Raw genomic sequence first — 19,404 nt, 5'->3', positions numbered from 1 at the left:
ACAAACAGATAAGACAGACATACTGATAGACAAATGACTGAACGATGATGGACAGACCGACAGACATATAGATAGATAGATAGATAGATAGATAGATAGATAGATAGATAGATAGATAGATAGATAGACAGACCGACAGACATATAGATAGATAGACTGACAGAAAGATAGATAGATAGATAGATAGACAGACAGACAAGGTAGATAGATAGATAGACAGACAGACAAGATAGATAGATAGATAGATAGATAGATAGACAGATAGATAGATAGATAGATAGATAGATAGATAGATAGATAGATAGATAGATAGATAGATAGATAGATAGACAGACCGACAGACATATAGATAGATAGACAGATAGATAGATAAACAGATAAGACAGACATACTGATAGACAAATGATTGAACGATGATAGACAGACCGACAGACATATAGATAGATAGACAAACGATTGATAGATGGATCAACAGACAGGTATATAGATAGATAGATAGACAGACAGACAAAGATAGACTGACAGAAAGAGTTAGATAGACAGATATGATGAATGGATAGATAGACAGACGGACAGGTAGATAGATAGATAGATAGATAGATAGATAGATAGATAGATAGATAGATAGATAGACTGACAGAAAGATAGATAGATATGTTGAATGGATGGATAGACAGACAGAAAGACAGGTAGATATATAAACAGACGATAGATAGATAGATAGATAGATAGATAGATAGATAGATAGATAGATAGATAGATAGATAGATAGATAGATAGATAGATAGATAGATAGAAAGGCAGGCAGATAGATAGACAGACAGACAAGATAGATAGATAGACAGACAGACAAGGTAGATAGATAGATAGACAGACAGACAGACAAGATTATTCTAATTTTTTCTATTCCATAGACTTACCCAGACGTTACATTTTACTAACTTTGAATGTGAATACAGTAAAAGTCCCTTGATACAGTACGCTGCACTCCCCCTCAGAATCTGCGCGCATGCGCGGTAGCGTACAGCGTCATCCGGGTTCTTCGCTAGAATCCCTCTGAGAGGAGGCGGGAAATGGCGTCCCAGCAGCTGTAGATCTCTCTGTCGTTCTGTGACTCGCGCTCAGCAGAGAAGCGACCGAGAGACGCGCGCGCGGACCGCTCCAGCCGCCGCCGCCACTACAACCACAACCACCTCTGCATCGTGTCGCTCTGACCCCTGGCATGTAAGTGTTTAAACGGAGCATATTTTGATCACATACATGCAAAAATAAATATTTAACCCTACGCCACGGTCGCAGTGCTTTGAAATCTCGCGACTCGCCCCCTCCGTCTGTGAGAACATGTTCTTCACGCAGATCAAGACGCTAGCGCTATTGTCTTATATCGCATTTAAACAAATATTGATTAATAAATAAAACATCACAGGATAAAAAAAAACAAAAAACGTCCGTTTGTCATTTTCCAGTGCGTGTTGACTGTATCTAAAGACTTGCTCGCTGGAGCGCGGGTGTCGCGAGACAGCCAACAAGTCATCTGTTAGCGTTAGCCGCTGACGTTAAAACGCCCTCGGACTCAAATATTAACATTAAAATAAGATGCGTTATTAAGACGAAAAAACTGGCGTGGGTAGCTCAAAGTCGGTGGACCAATTTTACGAGCGACTGCAGTTGGCGATTTTATTGTTTTGATGTCAAAACCACTGACCAGTTGGCTTGCTAACTTGAGCGCGACCATTTTTAGCCTAATAATGTAGCTCGGAGGCGCGGGCTGTGCGAACTGACAAGAAAAACAGAAGTAGCTCATGATTTTAGGGGTGTATTGTGTTGGCTGGGGAATATAATAAGTTTTACAGCACGGGAATGTGTTAGAAATTATCGGCAGGCTAATGGCAAGCTACATTTGTTTAGATTGAACAAGCAAAGCGGGCTATGAAGGAGACATGATTCACCCCCGCCCACTTCAAACACATCTGAGGACTTTCACTAGTTTATTTCTACTGCACATACCAGTGCTTTTATGAAAACGCACACAACCTTTAAAAGGAATATACTCTCATTTCTACATTTAATTCACATTATGACTGTAGAACAAACAATTGCTCTTTTCATATTTCTGTTCCTCTCAAACATGCACACTGCAGTGTTTCTAAATATCAAAGACAGTGGATTTTGTTAATTGTCAATAATTAAAACATTAAAGATTTTTTTTCCCCTGATTGTATTCGCACGTCATATTAAGTCTCATTATAGATGGTAATTGCTTAATATATATAAAATTCTCACACTGACTTTTCTTTATTTTGACTAGACATTGTGGTACAAAAAGAACTGTTAACTTGTGGTTTTTGACTGTTGCGAGTGCGACACGTACGTGTAAACCACAGGTTCCCAAACTTTTTTGAACACTTTAGATGTACGATATTGACTTTAAGTACCCCTTGAGGTTTTAAGTTAATATATTTATAATTTAATGACACATTTGCATATTCATCTTGAATTATGGTCACATGACATGAAAGTAAATGCATTTTTTATTTTTACTCAGGTTTTTTCGCAGCGAGTGTTAAACTCATTGTGGTGTTCCTCGCAGAAACCGCTCTCTCATGCACGCTCCACGTCTTGTTACATGTTAAATATTGTTACGGTTGTGTTTACAGAAATGAACTGACAGTGCAGAAGCTCTTTCATGGGATTTGAATTCTCTGCAGTAAGATAGCCTCATGCATAATACAGCGCATTGATTGAATCATAAGAGTTCATTCTCATGAATAATACTGAGAAAAGCTCGGAAAACTGATGACGTAGACACGTACTCTCCAGACATGGCAGCCAGTCACCACTGCACACTAACGCATATATGTCACTTTACGTGACGTTGGTTCAACTTCACTTTTTGAAAGAACGAAATTGCTCCAAAAATGAAAAAAAAAACACTTTTCCCTTAATAGCAGGGCTTTCGGTAGCCCGAAAATTTATTTAACTAGCCCAAATAAAAAAAAGACCATAAATGTCAACCAAAGACATTTTCAATACACAAATATCAACGAATATCAAGGAAAGAGTTTTATTTTACTATTTACAGTTATTTTAAAAATCGATTTAAGGCAATTTATGACTTTTTAAGAGCTGCACAAGTAAAATGAACACCGTATGAGTGGGGTTGGACAATAATATCTATGGTAACATATTAAGCCATAAAATGACATTTACAATTCAGATACAGGTTTTCACAAAAAAAAAAAAAAATCTTATAAAATGTTTCATCCTTTAAATAATTTTAATGAAAAGGGATAAGTCAAACATATGAATTATTATATTAATTTAAAACATAAATATTACTGTCTAATTTTAGATTTTTAGGAGGCACATTAACTTCTTTCACATTTACAACTCCGTGTTTGCTGCATAAAAACATGGGTTGATATGCATAATTGGGCATTGATCTAAACATAAGATGGAAATTTTGGAAATGCAAATTTATTCTCTGCCACGAGGTGGCACTATAAGAGCGGCTGAAATAAAGCGGTTCCCCGGTAATGGCTGTACACAAAGCACCGGGCTCATATACACTGTTTTATCAGGCACTATAGGCAAGATGAAATGAAAATGCCAACGATACGTTTCTGAGGACAGTCGGTTCCCTTCAGAGATACATTCACATATCAGCATTCCGTGCCGTGTTTTGACTTTCAAACGTGCAGCGCTCATAATTATTCAATGACATAATTGCCTTTTGAAGTTTAATCCAGCCGTATCGCGATTCTTGCCTTTCCACCCCCAACTGTAAGACTTCTTGAAATTAAGAGTTAAAATTTTTTTAAGGCCTTAAAAACTCTTAAATTTGGTTGTATCAAATTTAAGGACCCATGGGAGCCCTGTATTTAAGGTAGCCCGTCGGCCAGAGCGGTGATATATTTTGGTAGCCGGACTGGAAAATACAATAGCCCCGGGATGTCGGGCTAGCGATTTTGTGAACCCTGAATAGACATATTGGGCCTCATTCATGAAACATGGTTAAATATAGGAGTAAATTCTGAGTAATTTGCGCGTAGAACAGACAGACCATCCCGAAAACTCTCCTCTGGATTCACAAACGCTTCATAAACATTCGATTTGATAGTTAAACATGTGCATGTTAATGAATTCCAATCATTCGTAAATAGGGCACTCGTGCACGCTCATTCACAATTAACATAATCCCCGCCTATGAATTACAGCTATGCAAATTGCATGGAACGCAGTGGAATATTCTGGTCTACTTTCTCGGGTTTGGCTCCAGTATATTGCATAAATGCAAAAAAGACTAATAGACCATATGCCTAACAATACATTTTCAATAACGTGTGTCCACCAAAGCGTTTTTAGCCAGCTGAAAAAAAATGTCTTAAAACGGCGAGCTGGTGGCGCTTGGGAACGCTTTGGTGGCACAGCGTATTTCCAGCTGAGACGCTTTGGTTGCTATGATAAGGAATATCCACGGCAGTAACGTTTTACTAGTATCTCATTTTGAAGAATATTACTTAATATAAAAATTCAGTAACTAGCAATATTAACTTCTCTGTTGTTGTACAAGTAGGATGATTGGTCGGTGTAGTATTTGTCCCGCCCCTCCTCCATTGATTGGACGGCTGGGTAAAAAGTGACAGTGACAAGCGCTGCGTTTTACCCAAAGCTAAACAGTTTATCAACTCTCAGCTACAAAAAAAAAAAAAACTGAGCAAACGAACTTGTAAAATATTATAATGGCAGTGCATCAAAATTCAGTGTCATCAGTTTGCCACAAAGAACACAGAACGTTTGACGCATAATTTACACGTTTGGGAGCAGGTGTACATTTCTTTCGTACCAACGAACATTTTGAAAACACAAACATTTTCATGAAAGTTTACGTCAGAACAGCTTTACAAACAATTTACACGGAAATTTGTTCTGCTCGTGTTTAATAAATGAGGCCCAATGAGTGCTATTGTTTTCACTGATGTGCAACCTGTTCATATGTTAACATCTCAAAAAATGTGTTTTAGAGTTTCACGACACTTTAAATTCGTAGCAAATGCAAAGTTGTAGTTTGCTACATTTACTGTGACGCTTTCTAAACACACTGGATCACGAGCTGCTCATGTGAACAAGTGTTTTGAAACATGTAGTGCATTAGACTGCACAATTGTTTAATTCACTTGCACTCTTTGATTTAATAATTACATATATTTAATTAAATGTTTCCTTTAATAAATAAATAAATACATTTCTCCAATATTATTAACATTTCATCAACTCATGAACCCCCGTTTGGGAAGCCTTGATCTAGACACACACAAGTTTATTGTCCTCCCAGGATTCTTATGTCTTCAGAATTTTAAGGCATTTCATATTTTATCAAATGTAAAATTCTTAATGCAAAGTTGTAATTACATGCCAGTATTTTTTTCTAGGGATTTTTGCCATTTTTATTTGGGAGGGGGTAGAGAACAGTTAAGCTGGATTTGAGTCTGGTTGCCTATGTAAACATCACCATTGAACTTGTTGTAGCATGTGATTGTTCAATACACCAAGTCCAAAATTTATCACCGAATAATATCTATTCCAAGTTGTTAATCCCATACGCAAGAGCATCTGTGTCAAGGTTTGCAAGCAGGTTTAACCCATCATAGTCTTGATATAATTCCCCATTGATTGGGTGATGATTTCCCCGTCTTTTTTGGCACTTTTAAAGAAAGCATCGTAGGGTGCTGTGGAGACCTTTCTTGTCAATGGCAGCAGGGGACAGATCCGATTGTTTTCCTTGAGTTGCCATGACTGATCTCCGCAGTGGAATTTCCCTACAGCCGTATTGGCAGCTGAATATCTTGCATTCAGTGTTATTAATGTAGCGGTGCTGAAACTTATGCAAATACGCATAGTGCAGCTGTGCACTTTTTTTTTTTTTTTTTTACTGTTACAGATGAACTGTTTTTGTCTTCCCAGTCTTACATGTGACTTTTGGGACAATGAGGCTGAGAGTGCGTAAGGCATCTCAGCAGCGGAGCGCCACCCCGTCCGCCCGGACCGCTAAGACCAAGAGGAAGCACTCCGAGGTGGAACACACTTTGTCCTCCGAAGACGCCAAGATGCAGAAGCGAGACACGGGCATTTTCTCCACCATTAAACGGTTCATCAGAGGCAATGCTGTCAAGGTTGGGATTTGAACTTGTGTTTGAGATGATTTTGTGGAGGCAAAAGTGGTTTTGCTTCAGCTGTGTTTCTTAATGTCAGGTGGAGCAGTGCACTCCTGCTAAGAGAAGCCGTATAGACTGCGATTCGGACAGTAATCTGATCACATCCACTCCGACCGGTGGGAATCTGCCCAGCAGAGCAAACCCCAGAACCCGCAGGAAAGGCCCAGTCAATGGAGGTATGAGTACTGACCCTCACAGATCATCAGGCTACTGCTGCTTTAAAGGGATAGTTCACACAAAAAAGAAAATACTGTCATCATTTACTCACATTCAGGTTTACTTCCCTCAAAAACACAGATGAAGAATGTTGGAAACCAAACAGTTGACCGTAGCCGTTGTCTTCCATAGTTTTTTTTTTTTTTCCCATGGCTACCATCAACTGTTTGGTTACCAACATTCTTCAAAATATCATCTTTTGTGCTCAGCAGAAGAAACTCATACAGGTTTGGAACATCTTGAGAGTGTCTATTAAAGAGTTCTGTATGTGAATTAAACTTAGTTGTGAGTAGTTCTGCCGACTGCCAGTGTTCTCTTGGTGTTGAATGTTTCTCATTTTCTTCTGCTCAGACACCATGACGGGTCAGAGTAAACCAGTGAAGCCCAACGGGAAGCTGGAGGTGCAGACGGAAACTCCAAGCAGTCCACCCCGCACCACCCTCCTGGGAACCATCTTCTCTCCTGTTTTTAGCTTCTTCTCACCCGCCAACAAAAACGGTAAGGGACTGTGATCTCAATAGTCAGCTGATAAATGCACCCAAATGACACTGAGACATTGATGTCATAATAAAGTGTAGTTAGTTCCTCCCTTACAGACCTCTTCATATAAAATAATGAGTTTATTTATTTGTTTTAAATCACGTTTAAAGTCGTCATGAAATCAATATCGACAATATGTATTTTCTTTACCTATATTCCTGGGGACAGATTCACAAAACATTAAAAATAAAATTATTCTTAACTTCTATTTTCATCATCTTTTTTAAGATTTAAGGTTAGAATTCTAAATATTTCTAAAGTCCTTGTGGTGATGCATTGTAACAATGTAAATGATTTATTCGGTTATATTATGTGCTCTCTCTCTCTCTCTTTTGTTTTTTTTATTTTAAGTTTATTTCATTTATTTTTGTTTGTTAGATCTATGATAGCAATCTACAAATAATTGTACCTGATACGTTGTTTGGGTAGGCTAGAGGGAGGGGTTTACGAAACATTTAATTATCTGTAAATTGAATATATTGTTTGCCCATTGAAGAAAATAAAAGGTATGAATCATAAAAAGAATTCTAAATATTTCAAAATCAGAATTGAGAATCAGAATTGAGAGTTTATCAACAAGTCTTTGCCAAGAATTGCCAAATAAACTTATTTGGCTGTCATTTTCTTCTTAAGAAAAAAAATTAAGATGTTCTTAAGAAAATATTTGAGAAGTTTTTAGACATTTTAGTTTGACCCCAGGTCTTAAATAGGGACACACTGATAAAATCCTGTCTTCATGTAAGATTTATTCAAACATTAATAATTCACAGTATAATTTATATATTTTTTCTTCTTTTTATAGCTAATACAGTTATCATTATATAATTCCTGGTATGAAAAAGCCTTTATTTTGTACAAATCATCAGTGCACAATATTCAAAAGGAATAAAGTATTAACTAATAAGCTAAATAGGGATGCAATCCGATCTTGCTGCACAGTAATGAAGGCAGCAACATATGATAGATAGAACAGAACAAGAAAGACTATTAATAATCTTTCATTGCACAGAAAAGTATTGTAATACAAAAAGCTCCAATACAAAGCGCTTATGTGCATCCCGTGTGCAGAATGATGCGCTTGAAACAACACGGAGTCACAGCACGCAGGCTGCACAAGTTCAAAGGGAAGAGATATTGATGTGTAGTGTATTAAATCTGTGCGTTAGTTTAACGAGCCTTTTCGTTTAACAGTTACTGTGCGCTCTTGAAGAGAGTTTCATTGCTTTGACTGTCGTAACCGAACGTGACACACAGTTTGAACGCTGAATGGATGATGATAGACAGCCGCAGCAGAGAGAAGAGTTTGTGAACTTGAATTTAATGACTTAAATATTCATCTGTACCTCACAATGAACTATGGAACAGCTTCAAAACACTTGAAATATAGTGCACAAAAACTTTATGGTGCTTTATAATGTTTTTGTGCCTTTCGTGGGGCTCAACAATAACACAGAATAGTATAGGCACAGTATCGGATTTGGATCGGTATCGGCTCCGATACGGTCATTTTCTGCCAGATCGGGTATCAGACGAGGCCAATCCAAAACCGATCCTGTGTATCGGATCGATGCATCCCTAAAGCTAAATAGCAATTTAGACATTGTTTTAGTTAGGGTTGGGAAACGAAAATCAATTCCATTTTCAGAATCGGATACTTGTTGTCAAATTAAAATTTCGATTCCGCCTATAGATTCCTGGTCCGTGTTCATTCGTTTTTTGATTAAATATTGAAAACCAAAACATGAGAAAACGGCACCATTTTCATTTTTCGTTTTTTCAAAAAAATGAAAAAACAAGAAATCGGCTTGTTTTTCTGTTTTTACATTCAGGGTTAGAAAATGGATAAACCGCTTGAATGTTCGATTTCCACATGTGGGAGGGAATTAAACGCCCCTTTTCACTGATTGGTCATGCCAAAAATGAAACGGTGCCGTCATGATGTCGTCTTCAGTAGCCTACTGTGTAACAGATAAGAGTCCTCCGCTGTTAAAGCGTTTATTGCAACTCCTGCATCTCTCTCATCAAACAACCAGACTAACAAATGAGCGGGTTTACTTCTGTGTAGTCATAGATTCTCTATGGCAATTATTAGGTGCTTATTGCAGAAATATGTATGTACCTTGGATCTGCAGCCACATTACCCTTTTAGTCTATTTCTTTGGCGCACCGCACATTTTATTTAGCTGTCCAGTTATCAAAATCTGTGTAGCAATGCTGCGTGACGCACTGGACAACACGGGGCGAATGCATTTACATTATAGTGAAGCGCAGAGCAGTATTGATTTTAGTATATCCAGCAGTCATAACTTTTAATTTAGACAGTACAGTTTCATTAATAATGAGTATAAATTGATTTCATTTTAGACACAAAACAGTCACAAAACACAGGCGTTTCATTCTTGAATGAATCCGAGTCTTTGAATGAATCGTTTGAGCGAGTGGTTCAATGACCCATTTGCTTTTTGAACAAATCGGTTGAATTGATGACTCTATGACTCATTCATCAACACAATGACTTGCCGCCACCTACTGGTGATGTAACCTTCATAATTCAAGTATCCAATTGTTTCATTTTGTCACTCATTCCATATTTCTGTAGGCTATTCAAAATGTTTTTGTTTAAAACATTAACCTAATTCCATAATGAAATTGCTGTGTTAATGCATTTATATGACAGTATCGTATAAACTTCTCTATGAAAAATAAATAAATAAATCAAAATAATAATCAAAACGATAAGATACACTAAAATCGATTCACACTAAAATCGATACTGGTCTGCACTTCACTATAATGTAAATGTCACGCAGCTTTGCCACACAGATTTTGAAAACTGGACGGCTAAATAAAATGTGCGGTGCGCCAAAGAAATAGACTAAAAGGGTAACGTGGCTGTAGATCTGAGATACATACATATTTCTGCAATAAGCACCTAATATTTGCCGTATAGAATCTATGCCTACACAGGAGTAAGCCCTGTCTAGGCGCTACCCCAGTATGGTTTGTGTCAAGCCATTTGTTAGTCTGGTTGTTTGATGAGAGGGAGATGAACGTAGGAGTTGCAATAAACACTTTTATTCTGTTGCACAAAACTGAAGACGACATGATGACGGCACCATTTGATCCTTGCTTGACCAATCAGTGGAAAGGGGCTTTTCATTTCCGCCCACACGTGGAAATCGAACATTCAAGCTGTTTATCCATTTTCTAACCCTGAATGTAAGAACGGCAAATCAAGGCAATTTCTTGTTTTTTCTTTTTTTTGAAAAAAACGAAAAACGAAAATGGTGCGGTTTTCTCGTGTTTCTTTTTCAATTTTAAATCAAAAAACGAATGAACGCAACGTACACGGACCATTCCTATGCGCTTTTTTTCTTCTTCATCTGCGAGGACCCGACCTAGCGATCTGCCAGGACCTTCCTCGTTAATCTAAGCGCTCCAAAGTTTGGCTACACTTGCAATCAGAAGCCAAAAAAGCTAAGTATAATATCTGTGATGGCTTAACATGTTGCAAGAGAGGTGTCACCATCAACATGACAAAGCACTTTAATTTAATAGATTGTTAAAGACCGAAATTATAATGATTCGTCTGTTTCATTCCTCAACCTTTGACGTGTGCGATCATAATGTTGTGATCACTTGGTTCGTCTGTGCAGCCTACGATCACACCAGTGTGATTTGAACATTTAAATTTGTGTTCGCACTGCCGCTGACCTAAAGAGAGCACCTGTCATCTGTCATGAATTAAACAGCCTCACAGTCTTTTCAGCCGCACAGTATTATTATTTCTGTGTTACAAACATTCAAATCACAGAAGTACTGGGATAAACATTTATAGTTCAGATATAAACTCTGATGTGTATGGTAGCGATTAAAATAGAGTACATCACCTTTTGAAAGTAATTTGAAACTTCAAATAAAGATTTATCGGTTACATTGTTACGCCAGTAGGTGGCGAAAAGGGGCTGTTAAAATGTATTTGTCTTTGAATCATACATGAGGTTCGTTCAAGAACACTGATTCATCCAGTAAGTGAGTGAGTCATTGAATCATTCATTCATAAATGACATGTGATTTTGTTTTGTTGTCTAATGTTTTTTCTTCAGAATCATGAGAACCACAACTTCCACAACTAAATTTATCCAGAATTATGCAGTTCTATTTTGCACACAAACAGCTCTTAAAGAGTCCAGTTTTTATGTAGCCTGTTGATTTTTGTTCATGGTAATCAGCAGCAACCTAATGGTTTGCAAAGAAGAGAGACAGAATAAATGTTTGATATCATTATTTAATTACATTGGAATCGAAAAGAATCGGAAACAATAAGCAGAATCGGAATTGATCAAATTCAAACGATACCCAACCCTAGCTTTAGACCACCGGTGCAGCCCTTTTAAAAACTATATACTGCACTAATTTAATGTTACAGCAATAACAACACATGATGATACATTTGGAAAAGTGTATTTGCCATTGGGATACACAGAGATGAAAAAGCCTTTCTTGATTTCTGTTTTTTTTTTTTTTTTTCTTCCTCTCACAGTTCTGATCTGAATCAGAAATGTCACATATTGAAGTATCATTGGTTGTAAATATTGTTTTTAAAGAGATAGTAGATTGTAGATTGCAGAAATATGAAAACAAATCTGTTGCTTTACCACACTCAGTATTTAGGTCATTCAAAGTCACTGTAATAAACACACATGTAAACATGTGGATTGCACTTTTTAAACACTGTCTGTTAACTTTAGACAGACTTTAAATAAATAAGAATGTATATATATTACCTTATTATATAGCCTATATTATCTTAAGGTCAGAGTCTTCAGTAATGAAATGCACCGTAACACTGTTACTGCTCGAGTAATTTGTAATTTCATGTGCCGTTTTGAAGTAGGCTAAGTTCATATATATGCTTTCAAACATTTCTGTGTGTAGTGTGCCACGGTTGCCAGGTTTTCACAACAAAACCGGCCAAATTGCCACTCAAAACTAGCCCAATCAAGTTTCGAGGGGGTCCCCCAGTAAAAATTGCATTCCGGGGGGTAAAATACACGTTTTTTGGAGGGGTTTCCCTGGTAAGATTCGCACTCCAGGGGCTAAATATCACGTTTTTGGAGGCAAACCGCGGACTTGGCAACACTGTAGCATGCCAACTTGATGCTTCCTCTGAAGACTGCTTAGATGTGTTCGACTTGAAGCAGCACTGCTGGAGCGATCGGTGTTTGTCATCAAACTACTGCAGGAGCTATAAGAGAGCGGACGTCTCCTTCTGCTTTCTCTCGCTGTACTTTGATGTCATGCTCCGATCGGTCTTCAAGTCGAACGCACCTCTTTACACTCGTGTGTCACGTGACAGAATGTAATCGCAGCCTCTGCGGTTGAAAAATTGTGTTTTTTTTCTTTTCACGATATTATGGCAAATGCAATTAATCATTCAGCCCTAACGAGTAATGACAGAATTTTCACTTTCGGGTGAACTATCCCTTTAAAGAGGTCCAGCACTCACATGATCACAAAAGCAGATGAAGACCATTATCACATTGAAATATCTTAAGAAGCATTAGGACTTTTTTTTTTTGTCATAATATAGCAGAACTAAAATTCAGACTGCACCATTTCTGAGCTAAAGCATTTGTGCAGAAGACTCTTCACTGCCGTCTGAGACCCTCAGGTTCAGGTGCAGCCATCTAATCGGTGGCACCTGCTGCAAACTGAAACCACTGAACCAAAACAATGCGTTTACCAGCAAAATTGCTGCATTTTTCGTTCATTCTGAGCTCTTTCTGATTTCATCACACTCTTGTCCTCCAGCTACGGCGGGCTCAGATTCCCCGGGGCAGGCGGTGGAAGCGGAGGAGATCGTGAAGCAGCTCGACATGGAGCAGCTCGAGGAAACCCCGACCAGCACTACCACAGACGGTCGAGACCTGACCTTTGACCCTGCACTAAACCCCAGACCGCTGCCTCACGTAGACCCATCGGTAGAGGAAGGAGAGATCGTCACAGAGGCTGATATGCCACCGCTAACTGGTGAGTGTCTTCGAGGTTTATTTCAGCTGTACTGCTGCCTAAAGCTGAGCATCCTCACACTTTCTCTCTTGATTAGTCGTGGGATCCAACAGCAGTTATCCGGATGTCCCGCCATCGCCTCCAGCAGAAGGGACTTACGAAGAGGACTGGGAAGTTTTTGACCCGTGAGCCAAATTTCAACACACTTGATCTAAATAACCTCAGTATAGCCATATGCTTGTGCGCTAACTTGCCTCTGTCTTCTAGTTATTTCTTCATCAAACACGTGCCACCCTTGACTGAAGAGCAGCTCACCCGTAAGCCTGCGCTTCCTCTGAAAACCAGGAGCACCCCCGAGTTCTCTCTCGTCCTGGATCTAGTGAGTTGCTGTCTGTCATTGGTCTTAGCTTGTTGATGCAAGCTCTTTTGATGCAAGAATTAAGTCGCCGTCGTTGTTTTATTCCAGGATGAGACTTTGGTTCACTGCAGCCTCAATGAATTGGAGGATGCAGCCTTGACCTTCCCTGTGCTTTTCCAAGATGTCATTTACCAGGTAAAAAAAAAAAGCATCTAGATTTTGCACCTTTTCAAAAAAATATTTGCACTGGTTTGTGTGTAGCTCCAACAGTAATTTGCTCTCTTATTCCTAAAGGTGTATGTCCGGTTACGGCCATTCTTTAGAGAATTCCTGGAGCGCATGTCTCAAATTTATGAGGTGAGCAAGTTTAATTTTTTTACTTATTTTTGGTTTGTTTGTTTGTTTTCAATACGATGACACCAATAATGTAATAAATATTTAAATAAAATAATTATTTATTTTTGAGATTATTGTGGTGCTCATGTGCAACAAAAAACATACAATTGTGTGTCACATTACTTTATTAATGCAATAAAGACAAAAATCCAGTGTTCTTCAGAAAATAAAAATTAACTACACATAAAGAAAAATGTATTCATTACATCAAGCACAACAATCTGTTGAACTGGTTGGATTCATTATGGAAAGAGTGTTATTTTTATTTATTTTTTTATTTATATATTATTTTAGATTTATTGATTGATTTTAAATTGTCTTTTTTAACATCATTTCATTTTAAGTAACTTTAGAAGCTTTTTAAGGTTTTATTATTTCAGTTTTAGTTTATTTACTTTCAGGTAATAATTTTAGTGCATGAACTTATTTCTAAATTCGTTTTTTGGTTGCTTTATTTAATTAAACAAATGTTTTTAATAACTAGTTTTAGCCAATGATATTTAAACCTGTCTAGAACAAAAAGACAGGTGGAAGTTTTGTGGAGTCACACTTTTTGCATGTAATTCCCTTCAGCATTACATAAATTACAGCAGTTTATATCTGTTACCAAACTTGTTGATCCAACAATTGGCCAATTATCTGGCAGCTACTAAATATTTTATTTTTTATTATTTTCTCCCTCTGGTTTCTGGTTGTCTTCATTTTTTTGTTTTTCACACAAATCAGGTTTTTAAACTGTTTTAGATATCCCAGGTTATGGTTGCAGGGTTGCAAAAATTGCAAATGCCCATTTAAAAAAAATGAAGAAAAAAATGCGCAAGAGTCTTGGCCCTTCTTTTGCGTGTTCATTCCTGTCTTGCTTTTTTTTTTCTTTTTTTTTAACTAATGAACATCCTGCCTATGATGTGGTCTACTGCTTTCACTTCTGACTGCCGTTAATGACGTAATCTTGAATTATTTCGCAGATTATTCTCTTTACTGCTTCCAAGAAGGTGTATGCTGATAAGCTGCTGAACATCCTGGATCCTAAAAAACAGCTGGTTAGGTCAGTTCCCTCTCAAATTAAAATAAATATAAAAATTGAATGGCATTAAATTGAAGCTGCATGTTTCCTTTTCCACTAATAGTGTGTAGGTGTGATGGGAACAAATGTGTGTCTCGATTCTCAAGTTGTAAGATGTTTAAGGTGAGTATTCAGTTCAAAATGTCTTTCCTCTGGTATTTCAGGCACAGATTGTTTCGCGAACACTGCGTATGCGTCCAAGGCAACTACATCAAAGACCTTAACATCCTCGGGAGAGATCTCTCCAAGACGGTGATCATAGACAACTCACCTCAGGCTTTTGCCTACCAGGTTTGTGAAGCTGCCTTGAGAAGTGGTCCGTGGTGAGTTATTAGTATGTAAAGCTCAGGATGTGCTCCTCTCATTGCAGCTTTCCAATGGGATCCCCATTGAGAGTTGGTTTGTGGACAAGAATGACAATGAGCTCCTAAAGCTGGTGCCGTTTTTGGAGAAGCTGGTAGAACTGGTACGTGCGTCTTGTTTCTTGTGTGTGCTGCTTTTTAAAGATAATGTGCATTATTGTTAAGATATTATTTTTAGAAATACTTTCTCCTATACTAGTTTAATATTTAGACACAAATACATGCCATTTGCAAAAATCAAGGGTTGTTTATTAAGATTTCTTAATTTAATTCTTAGAAATGATAAAAAAATAAAAATCATACCTGGGCTTTTGATTTTAAACTTTTATTGTCAACAGTATGTTTTTGCTATGCCAATTTGAGTATTACACAGGCTTATATCATATGTTTATGAATGTCTTGTTGTGAAGTGTATACCTTTGTGATTGATTGGTTTTTTGTTTGTTTTTTTTTTTTTTTTTTTAAATAATTAAATATACTTTTAATTTGAAATTATTTCTTTGCCATTTATTTTTAGAAAGAATGGTTTAAAAACAATAATTATTATTTCTCAAACCACACACTTTCATAATTGTTTTTAGATAAAAATTTTTTTAATTTTTAACAGTAAACATTTTACAAAAGTGGGGGAACTATGACGTCACTTTGTATGCGGATCGGCTGTTAGCATCGCACTGGTTCCTCGACAAAAAGCCAATAGGATTTTTCCATAGGCTTTTGGATTATCGCAAAAAATAAGCTCGGTGTTCAATCATAGTTCATGAAACTTACACGTTTTGTCCATCAAGATAATCTTCATAAAATAATATAACTTTTATGAATTTTGAAGCCTAAATAAAAGCGCCAGAACTTAAAAGCTAGACTTAGGCTATAAATGAACTACAGCACCACGATCGCTCGCCTTCAACGTCACCACTAGCACGCTCCCGACAACTTTCTCAAACTTATTTTTAACACGTTCAGTGAAAAGGATTTACTCTGTACATAACTAAAGGACACATGAATGCACGTATTTCTGTACATTTCGAAATAAGGTGCATTAAAAGTCAATAAATCCTTGATTAATATGAACATTTTAATTAAAAACTTACTATTCAATAAAATTCTAGTGCATTTAATCTATTAAATAACAGCAGAGTGAGCGAGTTTTTTGGATATGGTAAGATTAAAAAATTGTTGCATTTCGGGGCAAAGCAAAAAAAACATTATTGAACAACAATATAAAATGTGGTAAACTATTAATTGGTTATTCTACAATCAATTAATTAATTATTTATTTATTAATTATCAAGTATAAATTTATAAACTGTTCAGCGTGATGACGTTGAATGTCTCAGACAGCGCCTGTAGTCCCATTTAGCAACTTGTTAGCAACAGTCTTTTTTAAGAAACGTAACCGTTTAAAAAAATCATGAGTGGGGTGTAACTGGTGTGTTTTATGTCGTAGAATAATACGTGAAAGTATCTTGAGCCTGTGTGAACCATGGACCTTATTTTAAAGGATTTAACCAAAATCCCATTCAAAAAAACCATTAACTCTGGGACGATGGAACCAGAAGTGCTAAAATGCACTTGCTTCCGGGTTTTTGCCTAAAAAGTGGCCTCATAGTTCCACCACTCTATTGTTATGCATATTTAATGTCGTACATTATATTGTCTTAGTGTGAAGACAATACCTTCATTGTGATATTATTTATTTATTTATTTATTTTTTAAATAATTATTTAATATAATAATAATAAATTATTAAATAAGAATTCTTTGCAATTTAATTCTTAGAAATAAAAATAACTCAAACCACACATTCACAATTCAATTTTTTTAAATAACACCATTTGGTTTTAATTAACAGTAAACGAGAGTATCGCTGCACTCAAAATGCGTATGCTCTTCTGTGTCAACCACGACATAGGGATGCGTTGTTTGCGTTCAAATCAAAGCGCAAATCCACGTAGAAAACGTATCCTTTTGTCACGGCTGACACGGAAGAACGTACGCATTTTGCGTGCAGCGAGACTCTCCAAAATGGCGCTACGGTGACATTACGGTGCCGAATTGTTGAATAAACTCGTTAACAGTGTATAACTAACATCTAAAATATCTTAAATCGTGTTCCGAAGATGAACAAAGCTTTTACGGGTTTGGAACGACATGGGGGTAAATGATTAATGACAATTTTCATTTTGGGGTGGAGTATCAGTGATGATTTGTGAGTTGTTTTTTTTTTTTTTTTTTTTAATAAACATCAGGCAAAATATTGAGTTGTCTGTTATAAATAAACAGTTTATTTCTGCATCATGTGGATTCAGACATTATGCATTTCTAATTTCAAAATAATTTTACACTTATATCTAAGGGTGTCACTTACAATGAATATCTGTTTTTGTTGAAGTGGCATGTTTGTGTTTTTATTCCAGAACGAGGATGTTCGGCCACACATAAGAGAGCGATTTCGCCTGCATGACCTTCTACCCCCGGACTGAATGTCGCAGCGAAACGAACATTTCTTGCCAACCTGACTGTTTTTAAGCAGTGGGGAATTTACACCATGGGGGAAGGAAAATTTGCCACAAACTCTTTGCCATAAGGATTTCAACTACAGACCTGCCTACACGGGCGTCCTTTTATTTGGGGAGGGAGGGGGTTTTCGGGGCTTTGGACAAATGTTTTAAAACAAATGACTCGATGTATGCATATGTTTTCTATACACACACATTTATGGAACCGAAGGCGAGGCCGAGAAGATCATTTTTGATTGGTCGTCCATCTCGGCTCTGCGGTGGAGTTTATGCCCGATTTTGACTTTAAGGTAAAGCGCTGTGCAGAAGTGGACTTGCGTCACTCCTTTTGGTGCTCAAAGGGACCCTCTGCCCTTCCAGGCCACTGGCTTTTACTTCAACGAGAATGACCGGTTGAATATAACTATATAAAACATGAATATATACATTCAGCTATGTGTGTATATGTATATATAACATTTGTACATATATATTTTTTCCTGTCAAGTTTGTAAAACACGACTTGCCCTTTGGTTTTAATTCATTATGCATTCCTTTTTAGTTCAAGGTCTTTTTTCATAGACAAGCTGGCTTTTTATTAATTTTTTTACTCTAGATTTTATGTATATTTAATGGCCTATCCATTATGCTCTAGCTTTTTCTCGTAATCCGGTGAAATGTAATCCAAAATCCAGTCACACCCCACATATGGAAAACATGACAAAAATGCTCATTTGTAAATTTCTGTCTAGTCTCTAGTTGTGGCTTTCAGTTACTGACCGCTTACTACCATTTATCCATGTCAGCCCTAATTTGGGGATTTTAACTTTTCTGTTCTTAGTTTGTTTTTATATACAAGTATAGATTAAGTGTAAAATACTGTATGTGCTTTAAATTGCTTTTCTGTGGAGAAAAAAAAAAATAATGCTTTGTCTCTTTCTGAAATGTCCGGTAATTGTAGCACCAGCACATGAACTAGCTTAAATCACTGCATACCTACAATATTCCGTGTTTTGCCCTCATTCCGCTTCTCCTGCGCTCCTGCTTTGGAAACTGTTTTAGGAATTATCATGTACAGCTCTACCTACCTCTGAAGGGTAGACCTTCCGTTTCATTCAGTGTTACCCCAATGTTTTTTATTTCCATGGACATTAATACATGATTTTAATGTACCAGAATTGTTCGAATTGGTTTTTCTTTGTCGTTTGGGATGAAAGTATCACATGTGGCCTTGATTTGTTCGTTTTATCCTGTACGGATGAATGTTTTCAGTTAGAACTATAAGCTCATCATTACGGCTGATGATTTTGAAGATTGAAATTTAGATTTTTTGGGATATTTAATAGTTTTTGAGAGAATCGGTCCATTTTAACCTCTGGCAGCTCTTGTCAATTTAGGCAAATATTTTCTCAAAATGGCAGCTTCTGTTTTGGGAATATGAACATGCTGTCAATCACGCAATTATTTTTTTTTTTTTTGAATGCAGTGGATGAAATGAGTATTTTTTGATTGGATGGTTGTGTGTTTGGTTGCAATGTCTGTGAATGACGAGGCCTTTGTTAAAGATAGCTGTAAATGCAATGAATGTATTTCAGTGTAGCTTTGTGTAGCGCACATGGAGCAACAAGAAAACATTCTTAAGATCTTTTATGTATGATTTCATATGTATGTGTTTTTTCATTGAATGGTCATTTTTTATATATATAGTGTCAGTGAAATCCCTGATTGGGTTGTGGACTTTGGT

General features: G+C 36.9%; 1 protein-coding gene across 1 annotated transcript; it reads left to right on the top strand.

Annotated features, from left to right (window-relative positions):
- Positions 1–324: 324 nt before the first annotated feature.
- Positions 325–19,169, top strand: ctdspl2a (CTD (carboxy-terminal domain, RNA polymerase II, polypeptide A) small phosphatase like 2a). Its single transcript, XM_058767489.1, has 13 exons — positions 325–1,224; positions 5,965–6,173; positions 6,253–6,391; positions 6,783–6,929; positions 12,786–13,004; positions 13,081–13,168; positions 13,251–13,362; positions 13,450–13,536; positions 13,636–13,698; positions 14,703–14,782; positions 14,965–15,091; positions 15,171–15,266; positions 17,580–19,169. The coding sequence occupies exons 2-13, from the start codon at positions 5,988–5,990 to the stop codon at positions 17,643–17,645; spliced, it is 1,410 nt and encodes a 469-aa protein (XP_058623472.1). The 5' UTR covers positions 325–1,224; positions 5,965–5,987; the 3' UTR covers positions 17,646–19,169.
- Positions 19,170–19,404: the final 235 nt, after the last annotated feature.

The sequence above is a fragment of the Onychostoma macrolepis genome, chromosome 25, assembly GCF_012432095.1.
Source record: "Onychostoma macrolepis isolate SWU-2019 chromosome 25, ASM1243209v1, whole genome shotgun sequence".
Lineage (NCBI taxonomy): Eukaryota > Metazoa > Chordata > Actinopteri > Cypriniformes > Cyprinidae > Onychostoma > Onychostoma macrolepis.
The sequence above is the reverse complement of the archived record's forward strand: the minus strand, read 5'-3'. Positions and strand labels throughout refer to the sequence as shown.